Consider the following 23,809-nt stretch of genomic DNA (forward strand, 5'->3'; position numbering starts at 1 on the left):
TATATATATATATATATATATATATATCTATCTATATTCACAGGTGGGACATAGGGACACAACTACAATGGCGCGTAACGACTTACGCGCGCGGGGGGGCTTGGGGGGGGGGGGGCGCGAAGCGCCCCCACCAACTAGGTGTTGGGGTGGCGCGAAGCGCCACCCCAACAGCTAGTATATATATATATATATATATATATATATATATATATATATATATATATATATATATATATATATATATATATATATATATAATATAGATTGAAAAAGATATAAAAATACGACAGAAAGACGCAACAATAAAAAAATAGGTAAGGAGCGACGTGGCTCAACATTGACTGAAACTCAATAAAACAGATTTCGATATCAATATAAATATTAAAAGAATTGGCTTATTACGTTAATTCTAATATATAAGATATACTACGTTTAGTGTTACTCACCAAAAGCTACGAGCCTTGAAAAATTTGTCTGATTTTCAAAAAAAAAAAAAACCCTAAAATTCAAGGAATCTTAATAAAAATAACACCACCAGCTTCAGCGTATCCGAGAGCCCTATTGTAGAAGTTTCAAGCACTTATCTGCAAAATGTGGGATTTTGTAATTTTTTTTGCCACTAGAAAGATCATGGATGCGAGTTATTTTTTTTTTTTTTTTAGTTTTCCCTAGGGATAATCGCATCGAATCAATAACTTTAGAATATCGGGAAGTGGCTCATTAAAAAAAATAATTAAAAGTTCTAGTGCCCTTTTTAATCGACCAAAAGGATTGGAGGGCAACTAGCCCCCCTCCTAACTCCCATTTTTCCTCAAAGTCGTCTGAACAAATTTTTGAGATGTTCACTTTGTTTAGAATGGTTGAAAGTCCAGTAACTATGCCTTTGAGCATAAATTGACCCCCCCCCCACAGCCCCTGGGGAAATGTCTGTAAGTCATGAAATTTGCCGATTGTTTACGTATAGTATCTGTTATTGGAAATAATACAGACACTGTTCAAGGGGGGGTAGGGGGATTTTCCATGGGGAGCATCTTCCGTGGGTAGGTAAGTTTCCGTGATGTGAACTTTCCAGGGGAAACTTGCCAGAATTCCTACACGAAATTCTTTTTATTTGTCTCACTTTCTTTTTGCCGACTCAATTTTACATGTGGAGATATTGAGGACAATTGTCCGGGAGAAATATTTACCAGGTTGGAATTGTCTAGAGTATCTTTCATAAGGAACAGGGGGGGGGGACTTTCCACGGAATCAATTCTACCTGAGGGAGTTTTCCACAGGATAAATTACCATAGGGAATTTTCTGCGCAAGCAACTTTCTACTAGGGGGCGGGATATTTGCGGGAAAATTTTTCCCCCGAGGAGAGGATTTCCGGCATAATTTTAAAAATATTCAGAAATTAAAGTCATTTTCAGATAGAAGTGCGCAAATAAAAAATTTTCAACCGGAATCGTCCGCGAGAAATTTTCAGCTAAAATGGAACTGTCTAGGGGTAATTTTCCTGGCAGGAAGCAGGGTATTTCACGTGGGGAAAACTTTTCATGGAGGAAATAAATAATGCCGGGATTTTTCAACATTATTTAAAAACAATCGGAAATTAAACAAAAAAAAAAAGCTTTTTCAACTGAAAGCAAGGAGCAACATCAAAACTTAAAACGAACAGAAATTATTAAGTACATGAGGGGGTTGCCCCCTTCTCAATACCTCGCTCCTTACGCTAAAGTTTGACACATTTAAAGCCGATCAGACAGTAAAAGTCCACCCCGCCCCTACCTTTTATACTATAAAACCTATCTGTGAATAATGGGCAATTTGCCTTTTTTTAGAGGCCTTTTTCCTATTCTCCGACCAATCTTTCCATAAATAGGCATAAAAAAAAAAAAAAAAAAAAAAAAAATATATACATAGAAGGTACTCTGTTCTTTACTAAGTCATCCCTAGTATGCTGACTTGGTTTCATTGTATGCTGTTACTAGTTTCTTGTATTCATACATAAATGGTATTTCTAATTACCTTTTTGAGCAGGATGTTTGTGATTCTTCCCGTCTTCCCTTTCGAAGCTATCCTCGTTATCACTACTTTGTGATGATTCGTCCATAGAGCAGTACAAGGTGGCTGTAACGGTCTTTCGTCTAAGTCTTTCACTTAATGATGATTTTTGTGTTTCAGATGTCGCTCCTTTTATCTTTCGCTTTCCATCTTTTTCTTCCCTGTTATCAAAATTAGAAAGACTATAATTTTTCTTAAAGTAAATTGAAACTATATATATTTTCTTTTTACAGAAAATACCATATAAATATACACCAAAGAACATTAGATACAAGGCAAAACTTCTCTAAACTTATCCCACAGAATCATGGTTGGCTCTTGTGTCCCGCACTACGTTTGATGACTTTGTAGCAGAACAAATGGTCTATCAGCTTTTCCTGTTACGTAGAAATTGGCCAATTGCCATGATGATCTATCTTTGATCATTTCAGTTACAATCTATTACCACAAGGAATCCAACCTTCTTTAATATTGGCAAGTGTCACTCAGGGGCTCCAGATTTGCGCTGATGCTGGGTTTCCTGTTGGTTACTATGGCGATTCTTCAAGCAGGGCAAGGGTAAATAGGTCATTTATTTCTTCCCTAAGGTATTCTTCTGGCTTTATACAGCTGTCCATGAACCAGGTGAACCAGTGTTTCTTTATAGTATCCACTCTTTATACTTATGAGAGCATCACTCTTTGATGTCTTTCTTCGAGAGAAAGTCGGTAAGGTGGGATACTTGCTTTTGTAGGATCCTTTGTAGACAACCGTGTCCAAAGACTCAAAGTAGTTTTTTATGAGTGGATTTCATAGTTTGTTTTTCAAACCACAACAATACTGATCCAAGCACTGCTTCATAAACTCAAGTTTTAGCGGGCGGGTGGATTTGGCTTCTACACCACCTGGCTCTACTCAACTAGACAAAAACTGCCGGGACCAATGCTATTCTAGGTTGAACTTCAGATTTGCAGCCACCATGTGAGTTGATCGATGAACCCGATACTGAAGTTTCTTCACAAAATGGGCCCAGATATCTTCACTGGATCAAGGAAGTTTACAGGATCACTCAGAGTATATTCAGTTTTGGCTGGGTTTGTTTAGAGACCCATAGGGACAGCCTGGTAGGCGATTTCTCTGAGCATCTTTTTGCGCTTTTATAGCTAAGTCAGCTAGCCGAGGTACATGGTTGTTGTAACCAAAGGTCTGCCATAGAACAGATTTGAGACATATCAACTCCTTGGCATGTCGTCGCTTTGCGGGCAACATGCTTCAGGATTTGCTAAAACCCGAGTAGCTGATCAGCATACACTATTCGAAAAAAAAAATCTGCTTGATTGGGTCTTTTTTCGCCAGAATTCCCTACTTTTGAGAAACGCCTAAGAGTTTTTAAGAGTACTTTTATAGCAATTCCCCGCAGAAACTATTAAAATTTGAATTCTAAGAGTAAAAATTTGATCAATGCATCATCTCTCCTTCCTAAAACCAAATTGTTCTTCTCTTCAAACTTTACCTACCACCTCTCTTAGTGTGATAAGTATCATCATGCTAAGTAATTTGATTTCAACAGAAATCAAACTAATCCCTCTATAATTACCATGACAATGCAATTGTTCTGTGAACGAGAACACGTACTTGATGAGGCCACTAATAGATAGATAAACAAACTTTTATTTTCACCAAAATTTTCATGGCACTGCCTAATTTCTTTGGTATAGTTACATTGAAAAGTGACGAGAAAAAAAAAAAAAAAAAAAAAAAAAAAAAAAAAAAAAAAAAAAAAAAAAAAAAAAAAACACTAATCAATCCTCCTGACTTTCGTTATACATTTTTACAAAACTAGGGATAAAACTCTTCGCTAATCGCTGGTGGGCACAGTTTACCGGCTGAAGTGTCTCAACAGGCACTGCAACCCTGCACGGGAGTCGTTTTGTTGTGGATTGAGGGGGGGAAAGGGTTTTGTGGATTGGGTGGATCAGAGTTTTCTTCCGAAATCCAGGCAGAGTTTCTCTTTTCTATTTTCCAGAGTTTACATTTTAAACTTTGTCAGCAGCTCTTCATACGACATTTCTGCCAACTTCGAAACTATCCTTAGAGCTCTTTTCTGAACTTTTTCGAGCCTGGCGCTTTGCTCAGCCGTCAGTCCAAAATGCCATACAAGAGCTGCATATTCCAGAATTGGGCGAATAAAAGATGTAAATATTCGGCGGAGGTGATCTGGAGGGGCGCTATGTTTCGAAATAAGCTTGAGCATCTGCAGCCCAGCACTACCCCTTTTTACTAGACTAGTTGTGTTTCCTTCCCATTTTAAATCATTAGTAATAAACTCCCAAGAATTTATTTAAGGTAAATTAAAAGGAATGTTCAGGCCCACTTGGACAGTCAATGTAAATTATTTCATTATGCAAGTTACCATCAGCACGAATTTTGTTTGTTTGTACTCAGTTCATTTGAATGATAAGCCCTTTAGCTGATAGTCAAATTATTTAGTAAATGTGAATTTGGAACCGAATATATATTGTAGATAAATTATTATTTCTGTAGTTGTAGTATTGCTACTTTGTGACATTTGTAACCATATAATTTCCAATATTAAACAGAATAAAATGTGTATTCGTGTCTCTTAAAGTTTAGCGCACTTAAGACCTGGGAGCACCATTGAAATCATTTGTATAGCTGATGTTGATATTTCAAATTTCTTCTAATATTGACCACGATCTTAAGAACAATGGTATCACTGAAATTACTTTAAAGAACACTAATAAAAGACTTTGTTGTAATTCTTCCGTACAATGTAAAAAATCGTAAATTCGTAAAAAAAATCGTAGGTTTAGCGCACTTAAGACCTGGGAGCACCATTGAAATCTTTTGTATAGCTGATGTTTATATTTCAAATGTCTTCTAATATTGACCATGATCTCATGAACAATGGTATCATTGAAATTACATTGAAGAACACTAATAAAAGACCTTGTTATAATTCTTTGGTGCAATGTAAAAAATCACAAATTCTTTACCCGAACTAAAAAGAGACAAGCGATTCATTTTCAATATCTATGCAATTCTTGATTCTGCTGAAAACACAGTAAATTGCTTTTTTTCCTCTTCCCGGTTCAATTTGGATATAATATTTTAACCTAATCTTACATGTTTTCACTATGTCGCAGAATATTTTGCCTTATAACAAATTATTACTTGTCTTCATTTTGTGCAGTTTGTTGTGTATGGATAAACAAATTATTTATTATATATTATATTATATTATAGATGTGTTTTGTCCAGATATATTTTCAGGTTTTTTCTTAGCAAGATTCTTAGGAAAATTAGTACACAGAGGAGAATGTTGTACCAGCTAGCTTAGAATAGCATATAAAATAATTAGACATTTTTTTTTCTTTTAAATATGCTGTTACCATCACACTTACCTAACTGTCATCCATACCTTTTACAATTAGGAGCTCCAACTTTGTTATTCTTCTGAATGGTGCTTTTCTCGAGTTTAAAGTCCTCAGGATGTGAATTTTCAATAAGAGAGAGAGATTCTTCATCCAGGAAATCTATTCCAAGTTCTTTGTCAGGGGTTTCACACATTTGTACTCTATTTTCAGCCATAATTAGACAGCACTAAGCTGAAAGACAAACAGTTTTAAAACATTACTTACTCCAGGCATTGCAATGCAGGGATGAGATTCTCTTTGGGCATCCACAATATTCAGTTATTTCACTATGTTTTTCACCCATTTTAGCTGAAAACACAGTTTGGTTTTAATTTAATAGCATTTTACTATATTTTTGTTATGATTCTGTAATGCTTGGATGTAGACCAATTTATTTTCAATTTTCAGTCATTCTCAATATTTCACAGTTTTTTGCTTGTCTTAGGTTACTTTTATTTGCTAAGTAACAGCTTAGAGTGCAAAAAGCATGATTGGATTTGAACAAATTACTGAAACAGGAGCCAAGATACTGTGATTTTATTGTAGTTTACACCAGAAAGCTTTTTGCATAGCATCTACCTTTAAGAGTTGTAAAAATCTTGTGCCGTCTAATAAGGAGTAAACTTTATTAGGGCTCACATCCTTAACAAACTTGAATATTGCAAGATTAATGAGCACTATTGAAAGTCAGCTTCTAGAATTAGCTGTCTACAACTATGTCACGTGTTGATTAGCGATGATGGTTTGATCAGTTTTGTTTAGTTAAACTAAAGAAAGCACGTTTCATCTAATGAAAGTAAAGAGCATCACTAAAACTTCAAACAAACAGAAATCCTTCCATATATAAAGGGGCTATCATTCCATAAACTTCAGGTCATTACGCTTAAGCTTTACAAAAATATACAGAGAGAATTTATGAATGAGCGAATAAACAACCTTTTGATCACCTTTTAAAATATTTGAACTGAGAATTCTATTGTTTAAACAATGTTTAATAAGCTTTTCAGTTTTTGATTTATTGCAAAAAATACTTTCTATTCCATTTCAATTGCCATGTGCTAGAGAAGTTGTTCTTAAAGCACCAGGACACAAAATCAAACTTTAGCATAAAGAGTGGGGGTTGAGGAGGGGGTAACCCCTAGATACAGAGTGATCTCTGGTCGTTTTAAGTTTTAGTGGCACTCTGTACTTTCATCTGAAAAAAAAACTGATTTTTTTTTTTTTAAATTCAACTTCTGTCCATTTTTGACAACATACCCAAGTTTACTCTAAATACGAGGAGAGCTGTAGCCCCTTCATACTAGAAAAATTTAACTAGAGTCTGGGATTTTTCCTTTTAAGATGTGTTTCAACAAAATGAGATCATTCAGCAGAATTAGCTTTTCCCAATAAAGTAAAATAACTATCCATAATGAGCTTCATCTCCACAAAAAGAGGGAGCTTTTGCTCTCTAAGAACTCATATTGTGTCCAAAGAGGGTCAAAATGACAGAGAATAGAGATTCTAAGGTAATCAATAAACGTTTCAAGGTCTAAAACCCTAAAAATAGGTTTTGAGCCAATCATCTTAACAAACAAGATCAAAGCAGTATAAGCTATTCTGCCATAAAAATAAATTTTTGCCCAAAGAGGGTCAAAAGCTATTGAATGCAAATTCTAACACAGCCAATTGATTGTTAATGGTCTAGAGCCTCCTGATCAGGAAGTTTTGCAACCATCATCTTGAAAAATGGCTCTAATATACGTTTTTACAAATTAGTAAGTCTAACAAAAGTAACAACTACAACGTGTTTTTAGGTAGTCTGTATATCTGTAGCTGCTTGTATAATATCTTTTCAGATAATCATATATAACGGTATTGAACATATTAAAAAGAACATATTACATATTAAACATATTAAAAAGAACACTGTAAAGGGTGACAGGATTCCTATACAGTCGTCCTTAAAGGGCAAGAGGATTTCTAGATTGATTTGTTTCAAGAAGAATCAGGCTATAAATAGTTTTTTTTTTAAAAACGATTTGATTAATGAGCTTCAAGAATTGGCTGAGTGACAAGGACTCGAAGTTTATCAAGTTGCAGTTGCTCTGCATTACATGCTGAATAAATTCTAAGAGTACTTACAACCATTTTGAAAAGCCTTCATTCATCCATAAACTGAACATAGTGAACTGTGGTTGTTTTCCAAGACAAACAGTTTCAAAGCTAGAAATGTTTTAAGGAGAAAAATGAAAAAAGAATACACTTTCAATTTAAGCAGTGCATAAGGAATGGTTGCCATGCTTAGAGTATGCCTGAGGGCACAGTAGCAAGACGGATGGCCTTCCAAAATTAATCCGAGTAGTTTGGCAACAACTGAGACAGAGCAGAATTATGAAATTGATATATCAAACTGGTTTAGCTGCCTCTATTACCTTGGTGACTCCAAAGTTACCTGGAATTCCTTAAAAGAAAATATACTCAACTCTGCTGGCAGTACCATTGGCCAAGCCAGACAAAACGAATAACCCTGGATACCCCAGGAGACCAGTTTGTGACCAAACTGCATTGGAAGGCCTGCCTAACAAACAACATGGCAGAATACAGATGTCTCAATTGCACACACAATAAGGTACTCCATAGAGATAGAAAGACCTTTGTTGACATGAAATCCAGCAATCTTGAAGATGCTGCTAGAAGGAGAGACCCCTACTTGCTATACAAATACCTCCACAAGTTGATGGAAGGGAAGCCTTTCACTGTTAGCTGTGTTTTATTTGCTGATGGTAGCATGCTGGATAACAGCAGCCAGTTTTCGGAGTTCCTAATTGCCAAGGCAGTTCCATATCCAGACCCACACCTGATTCAAGCCGCCATGGGCACACCCAAGATGGCTTTCAATTTTGTATTTAAACCATTTACAGCCTCTGAGTATTTCTGCTGAGATCCTCAAGTACAGAGGTGCAGCAATGATCCTGTTGCTCTAACTAATCTTCTCAGTAATATGGACACTAGAAATGTATACTGAAAGATTGGCGTGCTGGCATCATATTGTTAGTCTAGACATAAAAGGACAGCTCTCAAATCTGCTTTAGCTGTCCCAGGGTTATTCTTCTCTCCATTCCCAGCAAACTTTTTTCCATGACATAACTGGACAAATGCTCATCTTTTCTGCATGGAAACAGAAGACTCAGCACTGGACAAATGCTCATCTTTTCTGCATCGAAACAGAAGACCTCAGCAAGCTGGGGTCAATGCCTGGCAGGTTGACAACAGAGCAAATATTGACCATTTGCAAGTTGGTGGAGAAGATGTGAGAGTTTTACCAAATGGCATACATTGCATTTGTAGACTTCAGGGCAGCTTTCAATTCTTGAAGATTTCCAGAAATATTTCTAGCTCCTTGAAAACCAATATGATAGTACAGAGGGCTGCCTGCAAATCCACATTCTCAGCAAAGACAGACATTCAGCAAGGTTGCACTGCTGCTCCCAAGGCCTTCTACTGCATGATGGACTATGTCATGACTGCATGACAAATTGGCTTTTATTTGGTTGTCGATTTGGAGACTGTGCGCTTACTGATAATGACTTCACTGATGACATTACCTTAGTCATAGATACCATTTCAAAAGTTGTCACAGCTCTGCATGTGCTTTCTGAGGAATCCTTGAAAATCAGTATGTGGACCAAGTGGCAGAAAACGAAAGTTATGCCCATCAAGTCCCCCCATAGCTCTCTACTGTAAAGAAAGTCAACACTGGAAGGAACCCAATAGGTATGGTGGAAGAAACCTGGGTCAAGAGACGGTTTGATTGCACAAGACCTTATATCTCAAATAACCAAGACACCAGCAGTTGTTGGGAGGCTGAATAGCACTTGGCAAAATGCAAATATAAGCCACCATACTACAATACATCAGTCAACACTGTTCTACTGTATACAGTAGGGCCTGACCGATATATTGGCCAACTGATATTATTGGGCTGATATGAGGGTCAGTATTATTATCAGATATCAGAAATAATATTGGTTATTGGCTGATTTTTTTTTTGTATCTGCAACCTGTCCGGAAGAGGGCACCAGATATCCCCATCTAATTTTTGCTTGTTCAGTCCTTGGGGGTAGAACCACCAGCTAAGTCTGACCATGGTGGGGAGGGCAGCAGAGGTGAGTGAAATGAAGTCAAATTATACTTGTTGTCAATACACGCCTGTTGCAGTAATCCTCTAAATGTATGGTGATTTCAAGAACATACATCTTCTACCAAAAGAACTAAAAGAATACAATTGACATTTCTGTTTAATGAGTGTTTACTTGCATAGATGAAAGATCCCAGATTCAATCAGTTAAAACCATGACATCCAGTCAGGAGTGCAGCTAAGGGGAAGAGAAGGTTTGTAAGGTAGGGACAGGGGGGGGGCAAGGTATTGCTGCCATGTGTCAACACCTTGGAAAATTAGCTTGTGTGTCTCTCCTCCAAACTTAAAACTCTAGCTGCACTCTGTATCAAGTGTAATTCATTAGTTAGAGACCATATCATATAAATGCAAAGTAAAGTTTTCACATAAATATATAAAATGAATAAAATTCAAAGTCCTACTATTTAAATTTGGGTTTTGAATAATCAATTTCAATAAATATCTTAAACTCCTTTCAATCAGATTTTCACATATTTATATTTACGTGACTATAAATATCGCGCCACCCCAACACCTAGTTGGTGGGGCGCTTCGCGCCCCCCCCCCAAGCCCCCCCGCGCGCGTAAGTCGTTACGCGCCATTGTAGTTGTGTCCCTGTGTCCCACCTGTGAATATAGATAGATTTATATATGTGTTTCAAACTACGTAAAACTTGCGAATATACAACATTCTTGGCTTGTACTAATAATGACGTCATATGCAAACGCTCTTTTTACAAACAAACAAACATGCATACACACAACTCGTTTTTATATAGATAGATAGATACAATACAAATTAACTGCGTAAAACTTGCGAATATACAACATTCTTCGCTGTCCAATTGTCGCTGCATATAAATAGATTGTCAGGTTTACCGACCCTCGAACATGCAACGTACAATTGTCCATGGGAAAAACAATCAGTATTAAGATCTATACCACATTTTTCTAATGATTGACCTTGAGCTTTGTTAATGATGATTGCAAATGCTAATCGAATTAAGAGAGAAAGATGGGTTTATTAATATAAATAACAAAACAAAACAAGCAAATGGCCCGAAGCAAAGCTTGTTTGGGCTTACAACCCCAATACACATACATATAAAACAATACGAAAAAGAAGAAAAAATAAAAAGAAAAGAAAAGGAAAAGAAAAGGAAAAGAAAAAAGAAAGAAAGAAGAAGAAGAAAAAATCAATTACCCTGCATTTCAATCGAAACGGATTTACACTTCAAAAGAGACAAAACAAAAAGAAACTAAAACCACTTTGCCAGTATCGCCAAAATCAAAACCCAACATCTTGGCTCCACTTGAGGTCCACTCAACTATCAAAACCATAAATATTAAGGCAAAATAGCTTTAATTCCCGCCGAAATTCAAGAAAGCTATCCAAATTTCTCAAAGTCGTAGGTAAACAATTCCATGCATGGGGTCCTAGATGCCGAATAGAGAATTGAGATCTACGAGTAATAGTAAGCGGACGACGAATTATATCGGACTGTCTCGTAGAATGTGTATGAATATCACTTCCTAATTCAAACATACTTTTAAAACATATTGGTAAACAATTTTGAAAATATTTATATATAAACAGGCTTCGATAAAAAATAATAAGTCCTGCTAAAGGCAGGATTTTGCATTCTATATACCTCTTTTGTACCGAGTCTTTAAAACCTACACCACATAACACTCGAAGCGCTTTATTCTGCAAAACTCGAACACGATCGAGATGAGAAGGAAATGTACTACCCCAAACATTGCAACAATATAGCAGATAAGGATGAATTAAGGAATAATACATTGTTCTTAAAATATCTCTTGGGAAAATATACTGCAACTTTCTTAAAATGCCAACATTCCTAGCGAGTTTAAGACTAATATAATCTATATGTTCTCTAAAGCTGAGACATTCATCAATTAAAACTCCTAGATATTTTGTACAATTCATTCTTAGAATATCCATATCAGCAATATTAAGTCTATCTATCCAAGGGTAATAATTTGAGCTCCTACCATACAATAAAAAGCAAGATTTACTATAATTCAAATTTAACTTATTAAGCTTCATCCAATTGTGTACAAACTCCAGACAAGAACTAATACGACTCAACAGCTGAATTCCTGTTCGTGCAGCCACAGTTATATGAGTGTCATCTGCAAAGCTGGGAACAATTACTTTTTCCCCGTCACATCCAATGTCAAGATCATACGAAATCATATTAAAAGCTCTACATAAATCATTTATAAAAATTAGAAATAACAGGGGACCAAGAACAGATCCTTGAGGTACTCCAAATTTAACACTACTGACTGAAGAAACATTATCTCCTAGTTGTACATATTGAGTTCTTTCTTTTAAAAACGAGGACAGTAATTCAAGAAATGGTCCTCTAAAACCGTAATTTTCTAATTTGGCAATGAGTATAAAATGGTCAACGCAGTCAAAAGCTTTTACAATATCAAGAAAAACAGAAGCGACTTTCATACCATTATCCAACGCATCATTCACAAAAGTTGTCAAAAATAAAACAGCATGCTCAGTAGATAAACCCTTCCGAAAACCAAATTGATTTGGATTAAAAAATGATTTACTCTCCAAAAATTCAACCATTCTTTTAACTATCAATTTCTCAAACAATCTAGATACTACTGGTAATAAAGAAATGGGCCTATAATTTCCTAGTACATTTTTATCTCCACCTTTATAGATAGGAATAACTTTTGCAATTTTAAAACAACTTGGAAACACCCCAGTCCTTAAACATTCATTAAATAAATACACTAAATGACCGGAAATAACAGGGTAAATATACTTTAAAGTTTTAACTGTTACAAAATCAGAGCCTGAAGCTCCAATTTTTAAATTTTTCAATGTTTCAGAAAGCTCAGAAGCGTTGATTGGCTTCAAATACGCTGAAACATCACTTGCATTCGATAAATATTTCTTAAAACTACCTTCATGCTCAGAAATAACTATACTTTGGACCAAATCCTTTCCCACATTAGCAAAATGATGGCACATTCTATCAGCAGTTGTACTATCATTATGTATACCGTCAGGAAATATACCATCACTATTAGGACTTACGACGGATTTTATAATTTGCCATGTTTTTCTAGGGTTACCTTCACAAGATTTAAATTTATTACGATAGTAATCAGCTTTGGCTTTACGAAGTAGTGCATTTAACTGGTTACTATAAATCTTGTATTATCTTTCAATATTTTAAATTGAAAAGGCAGATCCGTTGGAATCATGGGAATGCGAGGAATAAGAACAGCCTCACCCTCAAAAGGCCCTGTCAAGATTGTGGCCTCTATTAGGTTTTCCATTGTTTTTTTTTTACGGCAAGTCGCGTGCCATTGCAAAGCTTTGGTGGGTTGATATTTCTTAAAAGTATTATTGGTACGCCTATTTTTAGTTGTAGCACGTGTGGTGGAAACCCTGAAAGATCCACGGAATTTAAAAATTCAGATGGATAATTAACCGCTTCATTTGGTTCCAAAACTGTGTCGACTGACTTGTAAAGGACTGCCTGGTCTCGAATCTTGGTCAAAACAATATTGTTGATTTCGTGGACGTCTATATTTTTGGGTGCAAGAATCGCTCTTTCACTTAGCCATTTATTATTTTTTATAATTGTTTAGAATATTCGGAAATACTTTTTCAATCAATTCATTTTTGGACGTCACTAAATTACAAAAATTAGCAGGTAGTTGTATACGTCCTGAAATTGAGTCTACTGGGAGCTTTCCGTTTCCAATTGCCAGCAATTGATCTGAAAATGTTTGACCAGAGTCATCGTTTTGCAATCGGACACGCATATTTGTAGTTAATTTTAATGTTTTTACGTGTGCCCATAAATTAGAATTTTTCAGGCAAGCATTCATTTCGTCTGCAGGAGTTGATCTAGGTATTATAGGTAATGTTTGCCTGAAATCTCCCGCAAGCAATATTAATGTGCTGCCAAAGGGTTTCGACTTCCCTCGCAAATCTTTCAAGCATTGATCCAGAGCCTCGAGCGATTTTTTGTGTGCCATTGTGCACTCATCCCAAATAATAAGTTTGCATTGCTGCAATACTTTACCCATCCCAGATGATTTGGAAATATTGCACGTGGGAGTATCTTCGGACATTTTTGACTTATATTTTTCCCATAACTCTGTAGGAGCTGATGGAGAGCAAGTTGTTAAAATGATGCCAAACAATGCACGAATTTGACTTGGAGTTGACGTTTCGCACGCGTCATTGATGCAGTTATCCCAGTGTTGGTCATTCTCCAATAAATTCAGAGCTTGGCATGAACTACGGTAAGTGTCATGTATAGTACCGTTTACAGTTCTCAAATACTCAAAGGATGTCGGACCGGGTACATTCACCAAAAGCAGGCGTAGAAAGAAGCATTCATGTTGATTGGGGTGAACGGTGTAGAGTCTTCCTATCGTGGTATCTTTGAAGATGGTAGGTTGGCCGTCGACTGACTTACCCTGTTTTCGACGTTCAAATACTTTATTTTTAGTATTCCACGTGTAATACGAGGGCACTTCAGTATACAGCAGTTTTTTTTGCAAAAGAATCATTTTTGAAAAGCGAAAAGAAACCGGTTAACTTTGTATCCGGTGGATTCAGGGCTCTTTGTTGCACGTTGGTTTCCGAGAAATAAACACGTTGACCATTCTGTAAATGTACCGCTAAATGAGCAAAAGCTGGACTACGTTCATGTATCGGAAATGAAAGAATTCGCCAAACAGCTTCATTACTGCTTATGTATCTTCCAGCCTGATATTGTACGATTTCGTCGATATCTTTGATTTCGGGCTGCAAGCCAAAAACTGCCATGTCACTGCCTTTGTTGACGTATTTACATATGTATTTGATTGCCTTTACGGAGTTACAGTATTCAACGTTTATGTGTGCATTAAATGTTTTTGATAATAATGGGGAATACGGAACAACCCACTGGTTATCTACTTCGATGGTGGTACCGTTACGCTTCTTTATTATTGCTGTTTTACCGCCATCTTCAGTAGATCTTCTTCTATATTGTGGGTAACCATCATTGCCAGTAATTGTGTTGGATACTAAAAGTCGAGGATATTGCTTTGTGCACCTTCCTTTGGCCATGCATGGTGAATTTCCGTTCAGTGCACCGCAAGGTCCATGTATCATATTTTTTACAATAATATCATGTAACCCCTTATCAACATTTTCATCAGGTATTTCAGCGGAAATCACATCATCAATTTCGTTCGAAGTAATTTTTTTATGTAGCCAGATTAGTATATGTGCGTGTGGCAAACCTCGTTTTTGCCATTCCACTGAGTACATCCAGCATCGCACTGACCCAAACACTTCAAAATTTACTATGTAGTTTATCAGTGATTTCAACTTTTGCCGGAAGACACGGGCCGTAATGTCATGTCTATGAACCGCCGATTGTCCTTGAAGTAAAAGCTGCAGTATCTCGTCCCAAGATTGATTACATGTAAATGTAATAAATAAATCTGGACGATCATAGAGACGAACATACGCAATAGCATCTTGAGCATATTCATGCATATGACGGGGACTGCCAGCATATGACGAAGGTAAAATTGTTAATCTTCCAACGTTTGTGGTATTATCGTCATTTATAACTGCATCTCGCAAATGAATGTATTGTTCAGAGCGGAGCTTGGTCTGATTCAGGCGGATATATAGCAAACGTTCTGATTCAATTTTAGCATACATATCAACGACGAATTGGTGAAACAATTGACGGCATTTTAAAATATAATTTTCTTCATCCTGCCGAATCATTAGTCTATAGGAATAATAATGCATTGCACTGCATTTCTTATTCATTTCTTTGTTAGTGGCTGGATTCATCAATTTAATATTAAAGTGATAGCCGTCGGCTCCATCCCAAAAAATGATAGGATATTGTAGGGCATCGTAGCATCGATGAGTTTCAGCAATTCTTAACAACTGAGCGTTTCGCTTATGAAGAATAATATCTCGAGGTAAAAACTGATCACCGACCATAACGATTGCCACTTCGTCGATAGTTGGAGCATTGTATCTACGCACATGTTGGCCAGGAGGCGTTTTGTCAGCGGAAATAACAATTTTATGCGTATCAGTAGGCATCAAATCGATGGCTGTTTTGAACAGATGCACTAAATTATTATTTTCGTGGAAAAGATGTTGCAATTGGGAAACGATTGTCCTTTCAACGTTGGGAGAAATTTCGCAACGTGCATTCAATTCAGAATTTCTATCACTGATGAAGTACAATTGTAAAAATTTATGATTCTCGCCTGAGAATGGTAGAAGGGCCCCTGCTCTATGATAAATTTGCCCTTTTACTTTGAAAGTAGACATAAATTGATCTGGATTTTCGATTTGGGCTCCAAACGACGTCATTTGGAAACATGAGTTATATTTTCTGATTTGTGACAAAAAACGCTTAGATTCTGACGTAGTTCCAGTAAGGAAAGTCTTCAATGGCTCTGGTGGTGCAGCCAATAGAGGAAGTTTAACTTTTCCTGAGGCGCAACACATTCCCATTGTTTCACCATTGAATTTCAAGGCCTTGCAATAAGGACAAATTTTAGACATAGTCCCGATTTGAACACATCTACTCAAGCTGTAATCATCGACTGGGCTGTACCTGAATGCCAGGCGATAACTTTCAGGTTGCTCTGATTCCTCGGCACGCTTTCTTTTCTTACTTTCTCTATCAGCAGCAAGCCTGATTTCTTGCTGTTCTTGTGATTCCTTGGCACGCCTTCTTCTTTCACTTTCTCTCTTAGCAGCAAGTCTGGTTTCATGTTGCTCTGGTAGTTCCTCGGCATGCCTTTTTTTTCACTTTCTCTTTTAGCAGCAAGTCTGGTTTCATGTTGCTCTGGTAGTTCCTCGGCACGCCTTCTTTTTTCACTTTCTCTTTTAGCAGCAAGTCTGGTTCCGCGTTGCTCTGGTAGTTCCTCGGCACGCTTTCTGTTGTTTCTTTCTCTATCAGCCTCAAGCCTGTTTCATTGCTGTTCTTTTGATTCCTCGGCACGCTTTCTTTTCTTACTTTCTCTATCAGCCTCAAGCCTGTTTCCTTGCTCTTCTTTTGATTCCTCGGCACGCTTTCTTTTCTTACTTTCTCTATCAGCAGCAAGTTTTTTGGCATAGACTCTTTGAGCATCTTCCTCAGCTGTTGCCATTGTAAGTTCATCAGTCATTTTACAGTTAAACATTAATAGATTTCTACGTGAACGCATGTCTTAAATATCTTTAATGACGTCACCGTCATAACAAAAATGACGACAACTAACTTCATAACGTCAGTCAACACACAAACATGACGTCACCTGACAGACAGACCCACACATCCACAGACAACTTATTTTTATATATATGGATATATAATATATTATCTTCATTGATTATTTTTTTTCTTATTTGTCACTTCCACAAATATCCACCATTTTGGTTATGTGCTCAGAAGCTGCTGATCAGAAAAGATAAAGAAAATCAAATAATTCTTGTAAAACCATACAATAAAAAGGTTTTAAGTGTGCCTGGAGTTTTTCAGTCCCTTGACAGAAATAATTTTGATTAAACATCAAACACAAGCTCAAGTGATGTGGATATTTTTCTTGTATTAAACAAGGTGTTTTCAATGATAAATATAGAACAAAGATAACATAAAAAATAATCTACAAAATCTAAAATTAAATAAAAATAGAATTAAAGGGAATAGAAAACAAACCAAATTCTATATTTAGGCTACAATTAATACTACTGCAATTGAGCATCACAAAGTATTCTTATAGACAAAACTTCAGTGAGAACACAGAAGTAAACTCTAATCAGTTGCTTCTGTGTTCACACTGAAATTCCTTGCAATTTTCTATAAGAATACTCTGTGGTGCTCAATTACAGTAGCATTTATTGTATATATAGATATTGTTTTGTTTTTACTTCTTTTAGTTTTAGATTTTATTTATTTTTTAGTTTTATAGATTATCTTAGATTTTATTGTTCTACATTTAGTGTTTAAGAAACCTTGTTTTATGCAGGTAAAATGTCCATGTTGTTTTAGCTTGTCTTTTCATTCTACTGACCATAGTCCTGTTTGTTTCTTCATCTTGAGATTTGTTTTCTCTCTTTATTTTAGAATTCAAACTAGCACTGTTGAAACCTGTACTCATGTTCATTGCAGCAGTAGCTGATACCTAGTAAAGGATGTTAAATTTTGCATTGATACGTAGTACCATACTAAGATCAAGAATACAGTTCAAATCTTAATACAGGCCACAGCCCCACCCCCCAGATTGGGCCAGATATGGACTAGGCTATATAGCCTACAAAAGTGTAATGATTTTGCAGGTTTTATGTTGCTTTGTGCTGCCCCAGGAAGTGGACTACAAGGATTCAACTGTGCAAGCAGTTATTGTGATAGTTGGAAAGTCTATTGAATAGAAAATGAAATGGTTTATTTTTGTTTTAATTTCTATTTGATTTCTGTTCTACAAGTATATTTTGTTATTATGCTATGTAATTTAGAAGAGGCCATCACAGCAAGTCTCACCAGTTTTCCTCCAAAATTCCAATTCCAAAAATGCAACCGAAATTTATTAGGCTTTAAATCTCTGATCTGAGTCTATTCTTAATGGCAACATCAGTAGAGACTACTTTCAACATGGCAAATCATTTTCCTTCTCAACATCTCACTGTCAGTTGCATTTACTTTCAATACAGCAATTATCTCTCTTCTCAGCTTCAATCTATAAAAAAATAAAAATTCTTTTTTCTCTATCATCAACAGTGTCACCAGTAGTGGTTTTAGGCCTCATAATCTTCAAAGAATGCCACAGGAGTATAAATATAAATCAAAAGACTGTAAGGACCATGCAGGGCTGGTCCTCTACATAATGAAATGTGTTAAGGAAACAATTTGTAACTATACCTATGTTGCCTGAGCAACATGAAGTGTTGCAGCAACCTTTGTCTGGCTTTGCCAAATAAAGTGTTACAAGAGCAACACTTTGGTTTTGTTTCTTTGCTATCAGTTAAATGCTGAAGTTGTCAGCCTATTGAAGCTTTTAAAACGTTATGTTCAAAGAAGAACGCAATCAGTAATCACATGATCAAAGGCTATTCCTCAGCGTTGAAAAAACAACAATAACAAAAGAATATCAAAAGAAGGGACTAAATTGACTTTGCAGCCAGTTGAACTTTATCCTTTTCAATTGTAGACATCATGATGGATCAAGACTTGGAACAATATCTTATATAATCTAGTTGGTATTATAAAGCTATCCGTAACTTTTCAGGATCAAAATACCATAGATGACACTATTAATTATTACGAAACTGCCTTGTTATTTTATGTTATTGTTTGTACCCATTGTGTAAACATTTAATTCTAGGTTACAGTGAGTATAGGTAGGCTGCACCAACTAGCAAAAGTTACAAACCCCTCTTCACTAAAGATGATTGTAGCCACACTGTTGTACATCTTTTTTTTCACCAAATTCTGAAAATTAAACATGAATTTAACTCTATTTTCTGTTTTCATATTATCTATATTTGTAGTTATACACCATTAATGCTATCTACCAAGAACATATTAATAGACAAATACTGAGAATTTAGGTTAAGTAAGGTTAGGTAAAGCTAGATTAGCTTGATAGGACTTGTGTGTTAGTTTATAAACAATTTTCAAGACTTAAAAAAAGTATACAAATACTTAAAAATGCAATAGAAAAACTGGATAAAGAACAAAAGAAGTGAAGGTAAAGGTTCTCCCCCTGCAAAAATATGTTAAATAGGATTATTCTGAATATTATGAAGTAAGAATTGTTTTCTTGACATGTTTCCTTATGGTGAGGACCAACCCCGCATCTAGCCAACTTCAATGTCAGAAAAACAAGGGGGACAGCTGGTTCCCCTGCCTATACCTAGAACTGTCACTGTAACACATCACTGTCACTGTAACACTGTAACCTATTTGTAACATATCGCATACATAAATCCTCCTTTAAACATAAATCACATGCAAAAAATTCATTCTAAAAACATTCATTGGTAAAATTAGAGCAAACAGTATTATTGGCTTTCATATAAAGTGAATACACCACTCATCTAGGTAAAATGTTTTGTCAAGATTTCAATAGGTATAGACCTGTCATGTAGGTGAATTTCAGGGCCCTCAAAAGGAAGGAGTGGAGGTGGGTACTTTAAAATACCTTCCCAGGATATACTTTAACCTGTAGACCCATCCCTGAAAGTTTCATTTTCCTAACCTAACCCCTTTCAGAGATAGCCAAAAGTCACTAAACTAGAAAGGGGGGTAAAATTCTAATCCATTGACTTTTTGCTATCTTGGAAAGTTGTTGGGCTAGAGAATTGAAACTTTCAGGGATGTGTCTACAGGCTAAAGTATATCCCGGGAAGTTATTTTGAGATCCCTAACTATACCCCTTCCCCCTCCTCTATATACCTAAAATCATGGAAAACGCTTAGATTGGAGGGGTCGGGATGAAACTTGGTGGGAATAAGCAGAAGTCTTACCGATCTCTCTCTCTCTGTCTCTCTCTCTCTCTCTCTCTCTCTCTCTCTCTCTCTCTCTCTCTCTCTCTCTCTCTCTCTCTCTCTCTCTCTCTCTCCTCTCTCTCTCTCTCTCTCTCTCTCTCTCTCTCTCTCTCTCTCTAAGTTGAAGAAACTTTTCATACTTATTTTTTCATTGTTCTTTCAAAAACTCCAAGAAATCCTGCACCCCCTTAATGGAAATCTTTTTCCCCGTGACAAATTCCTCCATGGAAAACTCCCCCCGCATAACCCCATCCCCTCCACCCCTCCCCCAGCCACAAAACATCCCCCTGAAAGTGTCTATACACTTCCCAATAACCATTACTATATGTAAACACTGATCAAGGTTTTTAACTTGCAGCCACTCCCACGGGACTGTCGGGGAGTAAGTCGTCCCCAAAGACATAGTTATTAGATTTTTCGACTATGCTGAATAAAATGGCTATCTCAAAATTTTGATCCGGATTTGAACTGGGAGAAAAATGAGCGAGGGAGGAGTCCAATTTTTTGATCACTTAAAAAGGGCACTAAAACTTTCAATTTCCGTTAGGATGAGCCCTCTCACGACATTCTAGGAGCACTGGGTCGATACGATCACCCTTGGGGAAAAAACAAACAAACAAAAAAAGCAACAAATAAACTCGCATCAGTGATCTGTCTTGTGGCAAAAAAATGCAAAATTCTACATTTTTGTTGATAGGAGCTTGAAACTTCTACTGTAAGGTCCTTTGATACGCTGAATCTGAAGGTGTGATTTTCGTTAAGACTCTATGACTTTTAAGGGGTGTTTTCCCCTATTATCTAAAATAAGGCAAATTTTCTCAGGCTCGTAAGATATGATGGTTAAGTCTAAACTTAATGAAACTTATATATTTGAAATCATCATTAAAATGCAATTCTTTTGATGTAACTATTATTACAAAATTATATAAATTAGAGTTTTGGTTACTATTGAGCCGGGTCGCTCATTACTACTGTTCGTTATCACGAACTGTTTGATTTGGTCTGTTTTTTTTTTCAGTTATTTATATTTAACATTTTAAATGGTACAGAACGAATAGAATTCACAAACTTTTGCGTAGTAGATTTATTTAGATTAACGTCCACCTTCTGACCAAAGTAAGTTTTTGATATATAAACTGCCTTCATTATCCTTACATGTTCTATCTTTGTATGTTTTGTATTTTGGCCAACTTGATTAGGACCTTAAAAATTATAGCGAAGTGAAGTTTTGATGAGCTAAGTATAAATTACATAAAAAAAAACTAGTTTTTTTAACTGAAAGTAAGGAGCACATTAAAACTTAAAACGAACAGAAATTACTCCGTATATGAAATGGATTGTCCCCTCCGCAATACCTCGCTCTTTACGCTAAAGCATTTTTAGTAATTTCAACTATTTATTCTACGGCCTTTGTGATTCAGGGGTCATTCTTAAGGAATTGGGAAAAATTTAAACTTTAATATCAAGAGCGAGGTATCGACGATGGGTGAGCCCCCTCACATACACAATAAAAACATACGAATATTGAAGTTCGCTACGTAATTTAATTCGTAAGTTCCGTATATTTTTTACTTATGAAAACGTTCGTAAAAAGTTAAAAGTTATAGTTGCCTTTTTAAGTAATCAAAAAATAGGAGGACAACTAGGTCTTCTCCCTCGCTCCTTTTTTCTCAAAATCTTCCGATTAAAACTGTGAAAAAGCCATTTAGCCCCAAAAAATTAATATGCAAATTTCGTTTTAATTATTTATGTGTGGAGAGCCAAGATCAAACCATGCATTAATTCGAAGACGTCCAGAAATTAAACAAAAAAAACGATTTTTTTTTTAATGAAAGTAAGGAGCGACATTAAAACTTAAAACGAACAGAAATTACTCCGTATATGATACGGTAAAAAACCTCAGCGTAAAGAGCGGGGCGTTGAGGAGAAAAAGCCCCTTTCATATACGGAGTAATTTCTGATCGTTTTAAGTTTTAATGTCGCTCCTTACTTTCACTTAAAAAAAACTTTTTTTTTGTTTAATTGTAGATAGGAGCTTGAAACTACAGTAGGATTCTCTGATACGCTGAATCTGGTGGTGTAAATTTCATTAAGGTTCTATGATTTTTACGGGTTGTTTCCTCCTTACCTGTGCTTCCAAACTTAAGTCTCTAGCCGGCAATCCTTCAATTCGTCGCAATCCAAGTTTCTACCACCAGTCACGACCCGGTAGGGCAACGGGGAGGAAGCTACGAGGTTCTGCTCCGCCTCAAGGTTTGTCGCTTGACCTAAATCTCTTGACTTGTCTAGTTCTTCACCGTACAGCATTATTAGGTATTTATATCGGCTTGGTAAAATTCTAATCCATTGAACATCATTGACCAGTTAAACACTGGTCAAAGTTTGTAACTTGCAGCCCCTTTCCCAGGGATTGTGGGGGAGTGAGTCATCCCCAAAGACATAGTTATTATGGTTTTCGACTATGCTGAACAAAATGGCTACCTCAAAATTTTTATCCGTTGACTTTGGGAAAAAATGAGCGTGGGAGGGGGCCTAGATGCCCTCCAATTTTTTTGGTCACTTAAAAAGGGCACTAGAACTTTTCATTTCCGTTAGAATGAGCCCTCTTGGGACATTCTAGGACCACTTGGTCGATACGATGACCCCTGGGAAAAAAAAACAAAACAAAAAAATAAACACGCACCCGTGATTTGTCTTCTGGCAAAAAATACAAAATTCCACATTTTTGTAGATAAGAGCTTGAAACTTCTACAGTAGGGTTCTCTGATACGCTGAATCTGATGGTGTCATTTTCGCTAAGATCCTACGACTTTTAGGGGGTGTTTCACCCTATTTTCCTAAATAAGGCAAATTTTCTCAGGCTCGTAACTTTTGATGGGTAAGACTAAACTTGATGAAACTTATATATTTAAAATCAGCATTAAAATGCGATTCTTTTGATGTAGCTATTGATATCAAAATTCAATTTTTTAGAGTTTTGGTTACTATTGAGCCGGGTCGCTCCTTACTACAGTTCGTTACCACGAACTGTTTGATAGAAAAATGAATTAATATTCTGAAAACAAAATTTTGGTTGGTTTCCTTGAATAGGAGATATGTTCAAAATCTCAGAAGAAAGTTATATTTTCGTCTCAAAGTGCTTCAATTAAACTGATATTTTTTGTCTATTCTTTACAACAAGCTTTTTATTCTTCTTATTTCTGAAGAGACAAAAAAAAACTAATCAAAACCAAACAGATTTTGAAACTGCATTCAGCTGAGAACTCGTACCAAATGAATTTTTTTTTCCCACAAGATGAACGCATATTTATTGAAATACTATTTGACTCTCTTGTATGAAATTAAATAATAATTTTTTTTTTTTTTTACCTGAAAGTATGGAGCGACATTAGACTTAAAACGAACAAAAATTACTTCGTATATGAAAGAGGCCGCTTCCTCATCAACGCCCTGCTCTTTACGCTAAAGTTTTTTACTGTTTTAAAAAAGTAGAGTTGAGAGAAAGAGTCAAACTTTAGCGTAAAGAGTGGGGCGTTGAGGAGGGAGCAGCCCCTTTCATGTGCAAATTAATTTCTGTTCGTTTTAAGTTTTAATGTCGCTCCTTACTTTCAGTTAAAA

The 23,809-nt window shown here is 36.1% G+C and overlaps 1 protein-coding gene across 8 annotated transcripts in view; it reads right to left on the reverse strand.

Moving 5' to 3' along the window:
* The window catches only part of LOC136027239 (zinc finger protein 234-like), a 51,710-nt gene that overhangs the window by 20,718 nt on the left and 7,183 nt on the right, over positions 1-23,809 (reverse strand). For 5 of the 8 annotated variants that reach the window (XR_010617550.1, XM_065704298.1, XM_065704300.1 and 2 more), the window contains 3 exons: positions 18,186-18,381; positions 5,469-5,655; positions 2,012-2,208 (listed from right to left, as the gene is read on the reverse strand). Coding sequence is in view for 7 of the 8 variants with exons in the window: in XM_065704298.1 (XP_065560370.1) it covers positions 2,012-2,208; positions 5,469-5,638 (367 nt within the window). In the remaining variant the exon portion in view is untranslated. The remainder of the gene's footprint in view (positions 1-2,011; positions 2,209-5,468; positions 5,656-18,185; positions 18,382-23,809) is intronic. The other 3 variants (XM_065704301.1, XM_065704303.1, XM_065704302.1) reach the window with 1 other exon arrangement.

Source organism: Artemia franciscana, chromosome 5 (genome assembly GCF_032884065.1).
Source record: "Artemia franciscana chromosome 5, ASM3288406v1, whole genome shotgun sequence".
Lineage (NCBI taxonomy): Eukaryota > Metazoa > Arthropoda > Branchiopoda > Anostraca > Artemiidae > Artemia > Artemia franciscana.